General features: G+C 49.4%; 1 protein-coding gene across 1 annotated transcript in view; it reads left to right on the forward strand.

Annotated features, from left to right (window-relative positions):
* The first annotated feature begins 4381 nt into the window (after window positions 1–4381).
* Window positions 4382–18128, forward strand: part of MTMR7 (myotubularin related protein 7) — a 77357-nt gene continuing 63610 nt past the window's right edge. Inside the window, 1 exon segment of the mRNA XM_026648012.1 lies at window positions 4382–4531. Coding sequence (XP_026503797.1) covers window positions 4382–4531 — 150 coding nt within the window.

Raw genomic sequence — 18128 nt, forward strand, 5'->3', positions numbered from 1 at the left:
AAGTTGTTAAGACCTGCTGATATAATTTATTTAACATTTGAAAAATCTACGCTGGTTTATCAGTCATTAAAACTAAAAGTCTGGTGAATGCAGTTGATTACTCTATACATAAGAACATAAGAATGGCCGTACTGGGTAAGACCAAAGGTCCATCCAGCTCAGTATCCTGTCTACTGACAGTGGCCAATGGCAGGTGCCCCAGAGGGAGTGAACCTAACAGGTAATGATCAAGTGATCTCTCTCCTGCCATCCATCACCACTCTCTGACAAACAGAGGCTAGGTACACCATTCCTTACCCAACCTGGCTAATAGCCGTTAATGGACTTAACCTCCATGAATTTATCTAGTTCTCTTTTAAACCCTGTTATAGTCCTAGCCTTCACAACCTCCTCAGGAACTTGTGGAAGTTCCATAACTTCATTGCTGATCAGCATTTACTGGCTATGTCCAAACTGCTGTCTGTCTAGAATCATGTGGCTCATCTGATCATTTGTTGTTCATACTTGTGTCAAGTGAATCAATTATTCAAGTGCATTATACAGGAATTGTCATACCAGATCAGACCAGCAGTGCATCTAGTCCAGGGACGGGCAAACTTTTTGGCCTGAGGGCTGCATCGGGTTTTGGAAATTGTATAGCGGGCCGGTTAGGGGAGGGGGGCGTAGCCCGCCCCCCCTTGCCCCCCCTACTTCTGGCTCCCTGATGGCCACCCCGGACTCCTGGCCCATCAAAATCCCCATCTTCCCTGAAAGCCCCCCTGGGACCCCTACGCCATTCACCCCCCCTGCTCCTTGTCCTCTGACCCCCCCCCGGAACCCCCACCCCTGACTGCCATGCTCCGCCCCATCCAACCCCTCCTCTCATTCCTGACTGCCCCCCTAGGACCCCTGCCCCATCCATCCACCCTTTCTCCCTGACCGCCCCTGGAACCCCTGCCCCTGACTGCCCCCCCGCCGCCCCATCCAACCCCCTCCTCCTTCCCAACTGCCCTCCCGGGACCCCTGCCCCCATTCAACCCCTGTTCCCCGCCCTCTGACTGCCCTGACCCCATCACACCCCTGCCCCCTGACCACCACCCCGAACTCCCCTGCCCTCTGTCCAACCCCCCCTGTCCACTGCCCCCTGCGCTGCTCGGAGCACTGGTGGCTGGCGGCGCTGCAGCCGCGCCCGGCTGGAGCCAGCCACACACCGTGCTGCACAGAGCACCAGGTCAGGCTGGGCTCTGCAGCTGTGCTGCCCCAGGAGCTCATAGCCCTGCCATCCAGAGCATTGCGCCAGCGGCGCAGTGAGCTGAGGCTGCAGGAGAGGGGAACAGCGGGGGAGGGGCCAGGGGCAAGCCTCCCGGGCCAGGAGCTCAGGGGCCAGGCAGGAGGGTCACACAGACCGGATGTGGCCCATGGGCCATAGTTTGCCCACCTCTGATCTAATCCAATACCCACAGTCTCTGGAATCACCTGCCTATATGACATTTCTTTTTAATTTATGTCCTGAAGCATTGGAGTTCATGAGCCTGATCCAACCCCCAGTTAAGTCAGTAGAAGACTTCCATTGACTTTAATGTGTTATATCCTTCAGACATTTTTTTATCCTATTTTCATTGGTGACTTTTATTTTTATACAACAATTGAAAGTTTGTGTCTAACAGCAGGGCTCTGCAGTTTTGGATGCTTTTCTAAATGTGAGATTTGATTTTCACGAACATCCCTGCTCACCATCTCTGGTTTGATTCTAGTGTAATACTTTTTTTATTTTTGGTCACTCTGTCTAAATATCATGTTTTTCTCACAATGTCCTAGCTTGGAGGAACTTGCTCCCTTGTGAGATCCATGTCACTGACTCATTGTATTAATTGAAAAGAAAGTTTAGGCCTTTTTATATTTTTATAAATATCATTTATAAAATAGCTATCATTTTTCCTAGATCTTGTCTCTATTTATATTACATTGCTACAATTCTTGCAATGAATGATTTAATAAATCCACCATAATGTAAGTATTTTTCTTATTGTCATGAAATTGGCAGACTATCCCCAGATTTTCTATGCCAATCTTGTATCTTTTCAATAATGTTAATCTTACTCAGGGAGGCATGAGATAGCTGAATTAAGCAGTATAAAGTGTATGGTGTAGCCATCATCTTTCAATTTACAGACTGTGTTGATGCCTCTGCATCCAAAGTTTAAATTCCATTTAAAATATGAAACTGATCTCATTAAGCAGCTTGACTGCAGTACGATCTCTTTATAAACTAGACTGGAACACTGAATGTTTGTTTGTGACTGACGTTCTGGAGGGTATTTATGGGGAGTCTCTTGTTAAAATTCTGCTAACAAACTGAAGGGAGGATTAGGATGATTTCCCTGAGTCCACTAGAGCAGTGGTTTTCAACCGTTTTTCATTTGCAGACACCTACAAAATTTCAAATGGAGGTGCAGACCCCTTTGGAAATCTGAGACATAGTCGGTGGACCCCCAGGTGTCTGTGGACCACAGGTTGAAAACCACTGTGCTAGAGTTAACCTCTCTCTGGACACTGCTGACCTATTCCTGACAGAAATCTCTTATCTCTGAGCCTCTACAATATACTGTTGATGCACACATATTTTTGCATGTGTAATGGAGTAGCTTACTCCAAATGGTAGGTATTTAAAAATTAATTTTCCCCTGGGAAAGGATACTTCTTGGTTTCATACAAGGTCTTCACTCCCCACTCCTGGTGATCACTGTGCAATGCTGTCAGAATTCTCTGTATATTTTTCAGGAACAAAATATAAACATTTTGAGTAAGTGCAATAAGTTTGACTGGCAAGAGAGGTTGCTTCTTTTTGTGGTCATAGCTACATGAAAGGATTTTTGTCTAAATGAGACACCAAATTAATAGATTCTCTAGTCCTTCTCTTCCTCCCTCCCCCATCCCCGCTTTCCTATGGGCACACACATTCCTAGTACATGAGGTTTATCGCAGGCTAAGGGTGAGAAATTTTGTGGGAACCCCTTGTTAAAATATTCACATTGTATCATTGCGTTATGTCAGTGATCCCCAAACTTTTCAGGGTCACTCCCCCCCTTACCCTTGTCCATGCCCCCCCCCCCAGAACTGGGGCCAGGAGTGTGGCCACGGTGCGGGATGCGGACAGGGGTAAGGGAGCTGAGACTGGGGCTGCAGTGGGGGTGGGTCTGGGGCCGGGAGTAGGGCTGGGTCTGGGAACGGAATTGCGGCCAGGGGCCGAGGATGGGGGTGGGGCTGGGCCGTGGCCAGGGGCCAAGGCTGCGAGTGGGGCCGAGCGTGGGGCCAGGAACTAGGGCTGGGGGCAGGGCCGGAGCAGAGCTGGGAGTGGGGCTGGGTGATGCTTCCTCCCCACCTCCTATTGGGGCTGGCCTGGGCCACGCCGTGCCCCCCGAATGTTCCTCCCTATGTTCCTCATAGTTTGGGGACCTCTGGGTGTGAAACTGTAAAATGGCACAGGAAGTGAGTGCTGTGCTATCCACCATGTGATCACTTCTCAGTTATATGTAGTAAGATGAACATGACATCCCATCTGTCCTTCAGATCATAGTAATAAAAATTAGAGAAGAAAAGGATCTATTAGTTCTGCTAGTTCATTCTCCTGTCAATGTACCAGTTGTTCCCTACAGTATATTTTTCAGTGTTTTTTCTTTTCCAGTTTTAGCTATTTCAATTGAAGAGATTTCTACCACTTTTCTTGGATGATGGCCCTTTAGTCTAATTAAGTTTACCCTTAGGAAGCTTTCCCTTTTCCAGATATTCATCCTAAAATGTCTTTGTCTTAATTTTATTTCATTATATCTACTTATATCCTCTTGACCATGCTAGCAACTCCTCTCTTTCCTTTGATGTTTACACCCTTCAAACTACTTCTATTTCAGACCATCTATTATTCTACTGCACCTAGCTTTCAAGAAGTTAGGAGCAGTCTTTTCAGTTTAGAACATGTAAGGAAGAACATGGTAACATGGGTCAGGCTTCATGACTTGTGAAATGTTTGGTAGAAAAGCACATTGAATGGCAACATCAGTTCACAAATCAGTTTTCCTGTGTTCTTATTGCAAACCTGGGTAGAAGCGTAACAATGTATATTGTGTTTGATGGACACTATATTATACTGTCTTGGCATTAGCACTTTGTGCTACAAAACTATTGGTTGTCACTGTTCTACATTTCATAGGCTTTTTTGTTTTCAAGATTGATGCAAAGTGTAGCAAAGAGGCGTGGTCGCCCTTGGAGATTGACAATGAGGGACAGCCAGTGAGCAGAACCAGGAAGGCCACGCTCTCCATGCTGTAAGCAGGGGGGCGGGCCAGGAACAGGAAGTATAAAAGGCGGGCCCTGTAGCTCAGGTGGGAAGCAGCTGCCAAAGGAGATGGATGTGTTCTCCCCACTGCTGATGCAGGAGCCCACAGAAGACTTCTGCTGTCCCAAAGAGGGCCTTGACGTGCCTGATGCTGAGGAGTTGCTGGGACTGCTGCTTGCAGTGTACCCTGGAGAGATGGAGGATGACCCTTGGATGAAGGTACATCCGAGGGGGAGTGTAAGAAGCAGCCCAGGGGAACCAGACTACTGTCTGGCTGTGGTGCTGCTGGAGACATGGTCAGCATGTTGCAGGTGGATTCCCTGCTGACCCAGCGGTAGACCACTCTGCCACTGTTAGGACCCTGGGCTGGGATGTGGTGGAGTGGGTGGGCCTGTGTTCCCACCCCTGGAGTGGCAGTACTCCCTCTCCTTAGGTCAGGAGGCCTGGGCTCCATGGGCACCCTTGGGTGAGTGCCCTAGACCAGTGCTTCTCAAAGCCGGTCCGCCGCTTGTTCAGGGAAAGCCCCTGGCGGTCCAGTCAGGTTTGTTTACCTGCCGCGTCCGCAGGTTTGGCCGATCGCGGCACCCACTGGTCGCGGTTCGCCGCTCCAGGCCAATGAGGGCAGCGGGAAGCCGTGGCCAGCACATCCCTCGGCTCGCGCTGCTTCCCGCAGCCCCCATTGGCCTGGAGTGGCAAACTGCGGCCAGTGGGAGCTGCGATCGGCTGAACCTGCGGACGCGGCAGGTAAACAAACCAGCCCGGACCGCCAGGGGCTTTCCCTGAACAAGCAGTGGACTGGCTTTGGGAAGCACTGCCCTAGACTGTTTGCTGGGTGCTCCACCCCTGCCCTGCCTAAGGGCCTGAGCCCCTAAACTGTTTGCTGCTTATGCTGCCTGTGGGTTTGAGCCCTACAGACAGCTAACTTCCCCCTTGTGTACACTGCCGTTCCAGGTGTGTGACAGCAAAGAAGTGTGGCTGCCCTTGGAGATTGACAGTAAGGGATGGTTATGCATGCCTACATAAGTATATAGATGGTTGGAGTCAAAACTCAGATATTCCTCTTGGACTCAAATTGTGCCAGCTGTGCTCCGTTTTTACTGCTAGTCTCAGCCTCTTGGCTGTACAAACTCTTTCCTGTAACTTTCATTACTGGAGCTGTGTGCTGGCAATATTGAAGTCAATGGGAGTTTTGCCATTGATTTCACATGAAGCAGGGCTGGATCTTAAAAGACAATTCCTGCTTGCCATACTCACATGTAATCCTATTGAAGCCAGTGAGATCATTTGGGTGAGTAAGGGAAGCAGTGTGTGGCCCCCAACTGGCTGTTCAGCCCCAGTAGCTCCAGGTTTCCATATTTCTTCCTCCATTGACACTTAAGCAGCAGGTGTTCAAAATAGTCTGGATCATCATTAATCTTTGCTTTTTTTTATGGCTTTCTGCTGCTCCCCTTCCTGAGTCAGACCCCAACTTGCAAAAACCACATCTTCATCAAGGCTTTCTTATGATAAAATCCTCATTGGGAAGGGGGATTGAGATATCGCTGTTGTCATTTTTACTCATGCAAGTTACTCTGATGCTATGGTGATGGGGAGGGGGGCATAGAAGAACCGAAACAGATAGACATGTCCTTTGTAGAGGAGCTTTCAGAATTCAGTCTCTCAGCCATGGCTTCAGACCTTCCACTAGGCCTGGTGACTGAGATCCTCCCATATTCTCATTTTCTTTTACTAACTCCTGATGAGGCACAGTAATAAGCTCTATTTTTTTTTACAATTAAGGACAAATGCTGTGGGCCTTAACTCAATTTTTATTTAGACCATATTTAGGCAAACTCCACTGAAGACAATGGAATTTTACCTTAGTAAAAACTAAGTCAGGTCCTCAAGTTTTGGCCTTAGCCAGGACATTTTTTGGTTACCATTAGCTACCAGAACTCTCAATACCTGACATGTAACATCTTCAGATTTTATTAACTCAGTCATGACTTTGAGGCTTGTCTTACTTTCTTTAATGGTGTTAAAAAAATGAAGAGAGCTTTAAAGGGGTCTTTGGTGGTGGGCTGTTGTAGGAATATTTTTTTTCAGTTTGGCAGTTAGCTGTGATACTTAATTTTGATACCTGTTGCTCTCATGGCGACGGACCACAGCAGCTGCTGTGGATTCGGTGATCGTAGGCCCCTGTAGTTAAGGTTTAGTTAACAAACTGGAAAAACTCGCGCAACTTGGTTTGTGAGAGAGTGGGGTCCATTGGGGTGGCTTTGCCTGCTGTAATTTTAACTTTCATTGTATTTGACATTTCTGATGTGAGACTATTAGCCTATGGCACTGAAACAGGTAGACAGTTGTCACTGCCATATGCAAACATTTACTGCGCCCAGGGGCAAGGGGAAAGCAGGGAAGCAATGGTGACTGAGAGGTATCTCTCTGAGGCACAATGCTTCTCGAAGCTTCGGCGCAGCTTGCACAGCGCTATACTTGAAATAAAAATCTAGCTCACGTTATTTTAGCTGAAAATGCTTTTCTGTATGATGTTATAAAGGACATGAAAAATAGAACTAATCCCAGTGGCCCGATATTATGGTGACACGGTAACAAACCCCTGCCCTATTCATATTAAAACAAGTTGTCTCATGGTTGGAAGTGCTTTCATTCTGCTATCTGTAATATTTAGTTAGGCACCAGACTAAAGAAGCATTTAAATACAAATCCTGCTGTCAGTACTTATCCAAAAATATCTGTATCAAATGTGAAAACATATTAGGGTACACTAATATTTTTAGGGATATTTTTAGGGGCATCCTGGCATGCTAACTTAAAAAAAAAATCTTGTAGGGTCACGTCTTTGGAGTCCTTACTTACTTAGATAAATGTCCCATTGAAGTTAATGGGAGTAGTTCCTGAATAAGGATTTGGCCCACGCTTTTCCTAATATGACATCTTTTTCTTGAATGACCTCCCAGCAACCTTGTCCAGAGGTCATTTGTCATGTTTATTCTCTGAGTAAAAAGTGCCAACATCTGTTCTTAATTTGCTTTCCCATTAACTTCTATTTTTGCCTTCTTTTCTCTCATCTGTGTTGTATTGCAAATAGTATTTCTGGTAAACTCTATTTATACCCATGTAAGGGGTTGTAATAGTCAAAATAAGTCCCTTGAGTGTCTTTTGTTCAAGTTCCACATTCTCCTTTAAGCCTACAAAATCCAGGGTCCTCAAGCAAAAATAAATTTATGGGGAACACAGTTTGATAAGTGACTGAAGTTGTATTTAGGTGCAGAGGCTGGCACGACTCTGGAGACAGATTCCGTGCTCTTTCCCTCTCTCTCCTCTTTTCCTTGTGAGCACACCTAGCTCTTCACTATATTTCACAGGTTGGCTTAGCTATCTTTTGTCCATTACTGGCCATTTCAGATCTAGCTCCCTGATGTGTGGCTTATGTTGGGCAAGGCCCCTGCAAGTTCCGTAGACAACTTGACCAAAACTCCCAGATTCTGTGGCATTCCAGTGGAGCAGAATATAGATTATGTGGCATCTTCACATGAAAAAATTGAATGGTTTTAGGTAAATTCAATAGGAAAATAAATCAAGTAATTATTAGTTTCCCTTCAGTAGTGAATTTGATATTAAATTTATTTTTTATTTTGCCCTAAATTATTGATTTCCAACATGTTGCAGATTTTAATATAGGAAACCTCAATTTTCCATCTTATGTAACACTGAGATACTGTATGCTCCCCTACTGGGTACACTACCATACTCTCTTCTCCTCTAGACCATTTACAAGATACTATTTGGCTTGGCTTTCTCCTCAGGATGAGAAGTGTGGAAAGGAAGAGACCGTGTGTTCTGAGTCCTTTGAGCAACTTAATGAAATCAAAACTTGCCGCTGCATCTTTCTGTCTAAGGGTGAAATCCACTTCTCTTGCATAAAGTTTGAAAAATGGTGACGTAGGCAGGAGAATCTTTTGGATAAAATCCACACAGCCACCAGCCTGGGGCTAGGGAATAGAGCTTCGGCACAAATGCCTGACCACCCCACAACTGCTATTCCAGCCCTACACTCATCACAATCCTACAATTAATAGAGAATAATAAAGGGAGCCATGTCAGAGAATGTGCTTATATGCAGTTTTCCAAATAAGCATATGGATTGGAAAGGGGATTATAGGAACAAGTCCAAACAATGCAAATGTGCAATATTTCCTTTAAGAGGTGGTAACCATAAAGCTCTATCCATGCTACCAGTTTCAAACTATTTGGGTTTAAAACTGGGTAGTGTAGTTTGCATCCGCATAACAGAAGTACAGTAGTGTTGTTCCAGCACTGTGTTTGAGTCCTGTGATAGAGTTTAGAGTTCAGCATGACCCTGATTTAGCACAGTTCAAATTGCCTCTGGAAATAGTGCTAGATGAACAAAAATAGTTCCCAGAGGGCTAGTTTATTAGTAAATCTGTTTTCAGAAGGGTTTAGCTTTCTGTCAGTGTAACCAGATCTTGACATAGGTCATCTAAGAACTCACCAAGACTAATCAGTGAATCATGGCAATTTTTATTGAGCCAGATCCTGAGGTACTCCCTAACTGTAACTTTCTTCACTCAATTAACTTTTATTGAAATCACTGATAGTAAGTACTGAGTAAACACTGATTAAAGACACTAGTCCCCCACCTCTCTCAAATATTCCCTCTTTTTTTTTTTTTTTTTGTTTGAGTAGCTTGACAAGAAATAATTCTAGTTTGTTCCAATCCACACCCATTCACTCTGAAAAGCCTGATGATTTGGGTGTGTTCCCATGTAGGATACTGGGAGTTTATAATATTTTGGACAGTATGTTCATTTTAATGAGGCATATCTTACCACAGTGGCCTATTTGCAACTCTTCCCATTAGTTTATATCTTATTTTTTGTGTGGTTATATATTTAATATACATATATAGGTCTTTAGCATTGTCATGTCTTAGAGTACATTTCCCATTTGCCAGACTGTACCTTAGGTACCTGCTTTTGTTTGGACAAGCCTACTTTTTTTCTGTTTGGTTTATTTGTTGGCTTGTAATGGGGTGCACTCACCCCTCACTGGACAGGTAAGGGTTAACTCAGCATTGTGGGCTGAGGAAGCCACACCCCCTGGATCCTACTGGGCATGCTCCAAGTGCAGCTATAGTATAAAAGGGAGCAGATGAGCTCAGTCAGGGCTGATAGCTGAGGAAGAAGGATGCTCACTGTAGGCTCCAGCCTGGGAAGTACCAGAGACTCTGACAGCAGGAGCCAAGGATGTGGAAGCCTAGGCGGAGACCCAGACAGCGGCAGAGGTCTACGAGAACCCGGGGTCGCTGGTAGCCATCTGGACTGGAAACCCCAGAGTTGCCCGCTGCTCAACTACAAGGGACAAGTAGGGTTACCATATTGCAGTCCTGGAAAAAGAGGACACTCCAAGGGGCCCTGGCCCCGCCCCTTCCCTGCTCCAACTCTGCCCCTTCCCCAAAGTCCCCGCCCCAACTCCTCCCCCTCCCCTGAATGCTCTGCCCCCCTGCTCCTCCCCCTCCCCTGCTTCCCGCTAATCAAATGTTCGCGGGAAGCCTAAAACCAGCAGGCAGCAGGTAAGCTGGGACGGCGGCGGCGGCGGGGGGGGGCGCGAGGAGGTGCGGCCCAGTCCGGACCCCCGGCTGAGCGGCTCCCTCCGGCAGCTGGCCAAGAGGCTCTGGCCCCGGCGGCTCTGGGCTGTTCCTCACTGCCTCAGCTGCAGCTCCTGAAGCCCTGGATCGCAGGCTCTCCTCCCATATGCTTTCTATAGTCCAAGCTTTGCCTGCAGAGAAGCTGACTATGGGGGTTGCGGGGGGAGCTATGGTGCCAAGCACCCTCCTCGCCGGGCCCCCCCCAGGCGGTGGGTGAGGTGACACCCCCACGTTCCCCGGGCCGAGCCCGGGTCCATGTCCCTTTAAGAGCGGGGCCGGGCTGAGCCGAGCCGGCGGGGGGTGGCTCCGCTCCCCGCTGCAGGCTGATGCCGGGTCCACTCCCCGCTGCAGGCTGATGCCGGAGCCTGGGCTGAGAGCCCCGCTCGTCTCCTGCACCAGCTCCGGGCGGGGCTTTGCTGCGGCTCCCCCAGTCCCCCAGGGCTGGGCTGCCCCACAGTAGGGGCGGGTTGCATGAGGCAGGGCAGGACCTGCTGGCGCCGAGGGATGAACAGGCCCGGCAGGGCGGTGCGGGGGCTGCTGGAGGGGGAAGCTGGGGAAGGGGTGGCACGGCCTCAACCCCCTGGGGCTGCCTGCCCCGCGGAGGAGGCAGAGGGGCGCAAGCCGCAGCAGGAACCCAAACCCCCGGGGGAGGGGATCTGGGGCCAGCCCGGGGAGGCAGGCGCAGCCCCGGGGGTGCTGGGCGCGTGCAGGGCAGAGCCCCGGGAGAGCCCCAGCCCCACGGCAGGCAGTGCTGCAGAGGAGCCTGCGCCCTGCGGCGGGCGAGGGGAGCCCCAGGCAGGGGGAGCCGGGCCGCCCGCACCCACCTCTCGTGGCCGCTCCATGTTGCACCTGGTACCGCTTTCCGCCAGCGCGGAAAGCGGTCTATTTAAAGACCCAAAAGCTGGACACGTCCGGGAAAAGCCGGACGTATGGTAACCCTAGGGACAAGATAGGAAGTAGCCCTGGGGGAGGTGGCAATCAGCATGTTTCAGTCTGGATCCCTGCTAACTCAGTGGCAGAGATCCTTGCTACTGATAGGGCTCTGGGCTTGGACCTGGTGGAGCAGTGAGGGCCAGGTCCCCGTACCCTGGCTGTCCCCCATCCTTAGGTGGTGGTGGCCCACTTCCCCAACTGGCTGCTGGGCCACTCAGCTCTGAGAGAACGGGCAAACCTATTGACTCTGGCCGTGAGGCCTTACAACCCTGAGAGCCAGGGTGACTCTATTGACTCTGGCTGCTAGGTCTTACAGGGTGAAATCCACTTCTTTTGCATAAAGTTTGAGAAATGATGATGTAGACAGGAGAAGTGCAGGTGGATCTTTCAGATAAAAATCTACACAGCCGCCAGCCTAGGGCTAGGGAATAGAGCTTCAGAGGCCAAGGGCAGTCCATTGAACTTATTCATGGGGTGCATTCACCCTGCACTGGATGGGGTACACTCACCCCATCACATGGCTCTTTTTAGAATGGCAGCTTAAAAATACTTTATATCTCAATCACTGTTTTGTATGACATTTAGTTTTTTTCATGGGATCTCCTCTTTTACTTGATACTAAATGTTTACTGGGGTTGTGCCGTGTTTCTTCCATTCCTCCTTTCCCCAGTATGTGACCTTTGAAGTAGATGATCCTGGGAAAAGACTTCATCCAGGCTTTCTAGCAGTTTTATTTTTGTTTAAAACAGATTGTAACTGGCCTTGTGGGAGCATACTTGGTTTTATGATTTAAGAATTTTTCTACCAAACTGGCAAAGGGTGGTTTTGAGGGCTTCTGTGTAAAATCACTGATTTCTCTTTCATATTTTATAAAGTGGAACAATGCATTCAATCTGCATATTACGTGCATGTGATTCTCAGGTGATGACATTATTCTGTTTTGACTTAATTCCTAGCAATTCACCTGAAGTTTGCATCTGTAGGTCCATAGTGTTTACATGGGGGTATGCAAGAAAACAAATAAGGTCAAATCCAGCTAATCTAAGGGTATGTCTACATGGAAAATACCCACCACAGTGAGTCTCAGAGCCTGGGTTTAAAGATTCAGGCTCATGCCACAATGCCAAAAATAGCCATGTAGATGTCTGGGCTCAGGCTCTGAAACCCACCTTCCTTCCTGGGCTGCATTTGTTTGGTTTTTCGCCATGTAGACATATCCTAAGACACACAAATAGTCCCATTGATTTCAATGGGATGACTGGTGTGGTTTTGGCCCTAAATCTTGCCCATGTCAGTGCTGGCATGCAAAAGTGGAAAGTGAGTGAAGAATCAAAGCAAGCATGTAAACAGGATTAGACACTGCTGAAGGAAAGAAGTATTTCTGTTACTGAGACTGTACAGCGTTGTGCATGACTATACTAGGAAAGGTATGCTTTGTAGGATGATTAATACAAAGTAATAGCTCCAGAACAGAGCTCAAGCAACAAGCTCCTTAAGCATGTAAAGTCTATTTATTATTATCCCTCAGTATTACACTATGGAGATGGTTCCTTTGTTTGTTTTGTTTTAAATAAATACCTTTCACAACATAAAAAAAATCTTTAATTATACAAAGCGGAAAGCTACTATCTAAAATTATTTTCATGAGTCATCAATAAATTCTGTTACCTAGCAGCTCTGTGTTCTTGGGGAACCAGGGCACAGTACCCAGTCTGTCTGACTCACGAAAGACCTCTCCCCCGCCCCCTGCGTCTGCTTGAACCAAAACCAGTCAGAAGAAAGATTACAAAAGCAATGAAAAGGCCGTGGGAGACACACCTAAACCCCTGGGATAAGGGTGACAGGATTAAGGAAACCCCCCTAGCCTCATTTGCATCGAAGATGGGACAAGGCGGTATCTCCATTAGCATACAGAATGGAGAACAGATTCCAAGGCAAGAACCGCACAAACTCTGGGACCAGAAAAGCACTGCATGATGGAGAATCTCTGCTCCAGATGTTAATGAACCCACTCCTGCACACACCCAGCTCAGTAGTTATCAGATCAATTCTAGTAATAAATCCTTTATTGGTATCCAAAATAGCGAAGCTCTCTAATTGCATGGTGAGCTCCCTTCAAGGAATCATGGAAGATTAGGGTTGGAAGAGACCTCAGGAGGTCATCTAGTACAACCCCCTGCTCAGAGCAGGCCAACACCAACTAAATCATCCCAGCCAGGGCTTTGTCAAGCCAGGCCTTAAAAACCTCTAAGGATGGAGATTCCACCAGGGTGAAAGTAAAGCCGAAGACTTACCGGTACGGGGGCCAGCTTCGGCCCCCAGAAGGGGTGGGGCCTCAGGTGGAAGGGGCAGGGCCACCGACAGGGGGCGCAAAAGTGGCAGCGACACTAAAGCGTTGCTGTGGCAGCGCTTTAAGCAGAGTCCTTAAAGTGCTGCCGCAGCAGTGTTTTAAAGTCAGCTGGGTATGGGCTGATAGTGGTGGCCTCTTTTTAGCGGTATGCCGTACTGGCTCATATCAGGCTTACTTTAACCCCTGGATTCCACCACCTCCCTAGGTAACCCATTCCAGTACTTCCTCCTAGTGAAATAGTTTTTCCTAATATCCAACCTAGACCTCCCCCATTGCAACTTGAGACCATTGCTCCTTGTTCTGTTATCTACCACCACTGAGAACAGCCTAGTTCCATCCTTTATGGAACCCTCCTTCCGGTAGTTGAAGGCTGCTATCAAATCCCTCCTCACTCTTCTGCAGACTAAACAAGCCCAGTTCCCTCAGCCTCTCCTTGTAAGTCATGTGCCCCAGCCCCCTGATCATTTTTGTTGCCCTCTGCTGGACTCTCTCCAATTTGTCCACATCCTTTCTGTAGGGGAGCCCCAAAACTGGATGCAGTACTCCAGATGTGGCCTCACCAGTGCCAAATAGAGGGGAATAATCACTTCCCTTGGTCTGCTGGCAATGCTCCTACTAATGCAGCCCAATATGCCGTTAGCCTTCTTTGCAACAAGGGCACACTGCTGAGTCATATCCAGCTTCTCATCCACTGTAATCCCCAGGTCCTTTTCTGCAGAACTGCTGCTTAGCCAGTCGGTCCCCAGCCTGTAGCAGTGCATGGGATTCTTCCATCCTAAGTGCAGGACTCTGCACTTGTCCTTGTTGAACTTCATCAGATTTCTTTTGGCCCAATCCTCCAATTTGTCTAGGTCACTCTGGACCCTATCCCTACCCTCCAACATATCTACCTCTCTTCCCAGTTTAGTGTCATCTGTGAACTTGCTGAGGGTGCAATCCATCCCCATCATCCAGATCATTAATAAAGATGTTGAACAAAACTGGCCCCAGGACCAATCCCTGGGGCATTCCTCTTGATACCGGCTGCCAACTAGACATCGAGCCATTGATCACTATCTGTTGAGCCCAACAATCTTGCCAGCTTTCTATCCACCTTATAGTCCATTCATCCAATCCATACTACTTTAACTTGCTGGCAAGAATACTGTGGGAGACCATATCAGAGGCTTTGCTAAAGTCAAGATATATCACGTCCACTGCTTTCCCCATATCCACAGAGCCAGTTATCTCATCATAGAAGGCAATCAGGTTGGTTAGGGATGACTTGCCCTTGGTGAATCCATGTTGATTGTTCCTGATCACCTTCCTCTCCTCCACGTGCTTCAAAATGGATTCCTTGAGGACCTGCTCCATGATTTTTGCAGGGACTGAGGTGAGGCTGACCAGTCTGTAGTTCCCCGGGTTCTCCTTCTTCCCTTTTTTAAAGATGGGCACTTATATTTGCCTTTTTCCAATTGTCCAGGACCTCCCCCGATCGCCACAGGGGAGGAACACCACCCATAGCCAGGAATGATCAGTTCCCATTGTCTAGCTTGAACAAAACAACTTTGGAATACTCCCTTGAGCCATCAGTTTACACAGAAACAAATCTAGTGTTCTTCCTTGAACCATTGTTGTTTCTCTACAAAAACCCCCTACCCATGCTCAAGTGTTCTGACGCCTGGATCCAAAATCTGCATCAGTTCCATTGGGACTTCATCTTCTCCTGACTAATATTATAATTTCTTGTTTGTTTGGCCCTGTAGAGGAGCAGACTCACCCCTGCAGCGCCTCCTGCTGGTGACTCTGGGAATTAGCTCGATCCAGCTGTCAGAGCGCCCTCTACAGGCCAGTGGTCCGCCTGTCCTCTGGCCCCCATGTCCCTCCCAGACCCCGGTGCCCTTGTATCTGGGGTGCTGCCCCCTGGCAGTACACCCCTCAGTACTAGGGTCTCCCCTCCCTGGGGAACCATCACCCGCTATCCCTACCTCGCCTCAGAATAAGGCCACTGCCAGTCACCAACTAGCCCCCATTCCCTGGGGCAGACTGCAGTATAGGCCACTCATCACAGGCAAGGTTGGGTTTGGACCTGCTGCCTTGGCCTACACCTGGGTTGCCCTCTGCAACCCCCAGTACCCCTTGGCCTAATACTAGGCCACAGCCTGGGGCTTTCCAGGCTGGAGCTCCCTAGCTCCTCAGCCTTTCCCCAGCCCTGCTCCACTCTGGTACTCTGTCTTAGCTCCCTGCAGCCAGGCCCTTCTCCCTCTGAACGCAGAGAAAGACTGCTGAGCTCCTGGCTCCCAGCCTCTTTATGCAGGCCAGCTGAGGCCTGATTGGGGCGTGGCCCAGCTGCAGCTGCTTCCCCAATCAGCCTTGTAGCTTTTCCTTTGCCCCAGCCCTGCTCCCTGGCTGTTTGAAGCCACTCAGGCAGGAACAGGGTAACCACCCCGCTACAGGCCCCTTCCGCGAGACCTTTCCGGGCTGCCGGTCTTCTACCAGGACCTTCTCCGGACCTGGAAACTGTTCTCAGCGACCAGGTCCATGGCGGCCACCGGGGGGGGGGCAGATCTCCTCGCGGAGCCCCTGTTACACAACCCCCAGCTTCGTGTGCAGGTGGCGGAGTCCCCCGCGGTGCGCCAGAGGTTGGTCTTGGCAGACGTCACTAGAGTCGGAGACCTCCTGGACTACGACCGGGGAGTCTGGCTGGATCCCCGGCGCGTACTTCGGGAGGTGAGGGCCACTTTGCCGCCCGCTGCTCGGGTCTACCTCGACCAGGTCCTGCGCGAGGGCACTCCCCGCCCACCCTCCACCCCTGGTCCTCCGGACCTCTTTATCGGGCCCCTGCCCCGTGGACCCAACCGGCCTCCCCGCCCCTTCTCCGTGAGCCGGCTGCACAACTTGCAGCCGGTTCGTTTCCTGACCGCGCCAAGGAAACATCTATACACGCTCGTGCTCCACACTCTCCACTTCCTCACCCTCGTGTCCCGCCCCGATACAAAGTGGCGGGACCTCCTGCCACCTGTCGAGGGTGAGAAGCCCCGGTGGGCCAGTCTCTATTCCACCCTGGTCCCGAGGCCCGCCGGGGATGTCAGTTGGCGGCTCCTTCATGGGGCCGTGAGCACGGGCGTGTACTTGGCGCGGTTTACCTCTATCCCTGACACCTGTCCTTTCTGCGGCGTGAGGGAGACCCTGGCTCACGTTTACTTAGAGTGTGCCAGGTTGCAGCCCCTACACCGGCTCCTCACCGACATTTTGTTGTGTTTTTGGTTACACTTTTCCCCTCACCTTCTCATTTATGCACTCCCTATCCGTGGCCCCACAAAGTCACGGGACCTCCTGGTCAACTTCCTCTTGGCCCTGGCTAAACAGGCCATCTATTAAACCAGGGAGAGGAGGTTGGCCGATGGAGGGTCCTGTGACTGTGGGGCCTGTTTCCGATCCTCTGTCCATTCACGTATCCGGGCAGAGTTCCTCTGGGCGGCGTCCACTGGCTCCCTTGACACCTTTGAGGAGCAGTGGGCGCTGTCCGGGGTTCTCTGCTCGGTGTCCCCGTCAGGATCCCTTCTTTTGACCCTTTAATCGCACTCCTGTCCCTGTTTTTACATTAGTTGTCCCCCATAATCATTTGGGTTTTAGGCCCTGTGGGTCCTCCCCTTAGGCTGTGGGAGGATCCTTTAGCAGTAGGCGGGCTTTGTCCGCCCACTTCCCGGAACCCAATATGTACAGGCCCCCTATGGTTATTACCTAGCAATAAATAACTTTCATGGTTAAGCTGGTTGCTTCTCTCTCTCCTTCCCCCTCGTGGGTGTTTTTTGGTTTCCTCATTCGCTCTGCAGCAACGCTCCTCGTACCTAAGCTCATAGGCGCTGACTCGGTGGGTGCTCCGAGGCTGGAGCACCCACCGGCAGCTCCCCGACTCACCTCCGCCCACCTCTGCTTCCTCCCCTGAGCACACCCCCGCGTCCTGCTTCTCCTCCCTCCCAACTCTTGCGCCGCGAAACAGCTTTTCGGGACACGAGCACCCACCGGTGTCAAGGAAAGTTGGTGCCTGTGCCTAAGCTAAAAGATCCCTGCAGCGCCCAAAAATCCCGTGGGGTTTGCTCATCAAGTGGGTTACTACCAGAACAATTGTAATATGAAAGTGGGGATAGGGATGTGCTGAACCAGGGACACATGAGGGTGACAGCTTGGAGGTGCTGCTTGACCCAGTCTGAGTCCAGTGGCATATAAGGGGTTAGCTTTGGAGTGCTGATTAATCCGGTCCTCTCAGACACACTCTGTTAATATGTGTGTTCCTCTGATTCTGGGGCTGGAAGAACCCAGCCCTGAGGAACCTAGGTCCTGCAGGATAGCCCCATTGGGAGGGAACTTGCAGCAGAAGTAGAGCTCCATGAGAACACAAGTGACATGAGCAGTACATTGAGAGAATTACAGACACCCCCCCAGAAGAGTAACCCTAATAAATGAGCGTACCCCAAAGTAACAGGCAAATCTGGTGAGAATCCTGATCATGAACCGATTCTATAGGTTTTAGTAGTCAGTTTTGTTAAACCCACAGAATTTCTACATTTTAGGTGGTCAAATGGACTCAGTCTCCTTTGACGTTCCTTAAAATTCTCACAGTGCCTAAGAGTGCTGTCTGCTGAAGGTCACTGATAATGTCATGCACACATAATATGTTCTTTAGCAGCTCATTCATAATCGTGGGGTTTATTATTTTATTAATACCAAAATTCCTGTCACCACCCCCCCCGCCGCCCCCATGTATAAACAGTCATTTTGTACAGCATCAAATGAACTTGGTTTTGGACGTGTTGGGGAACATCTTGTCATACTTTTGAATTGTGGAGTGTATTTATCTTAACATTTTCTGGTTACAAACT

The sequence above is a fragment of the Terrapene carolina genome, unplaced genomic scaffold (genome assembly GCF_002925995.2).
Source record: "Terrapene carolina triunguis isolate 2854851 unplaced genomic scaffold, T_m_triunguis-2.0 Scaffold66, whole genome shotgun sequence".
NCBI classification, from domain to species: domain Eukaryota; kingdom Metazoa; phylum Chordata; order Testudines; family Emydidae; genus Terrapene; species Terrapene triunguis.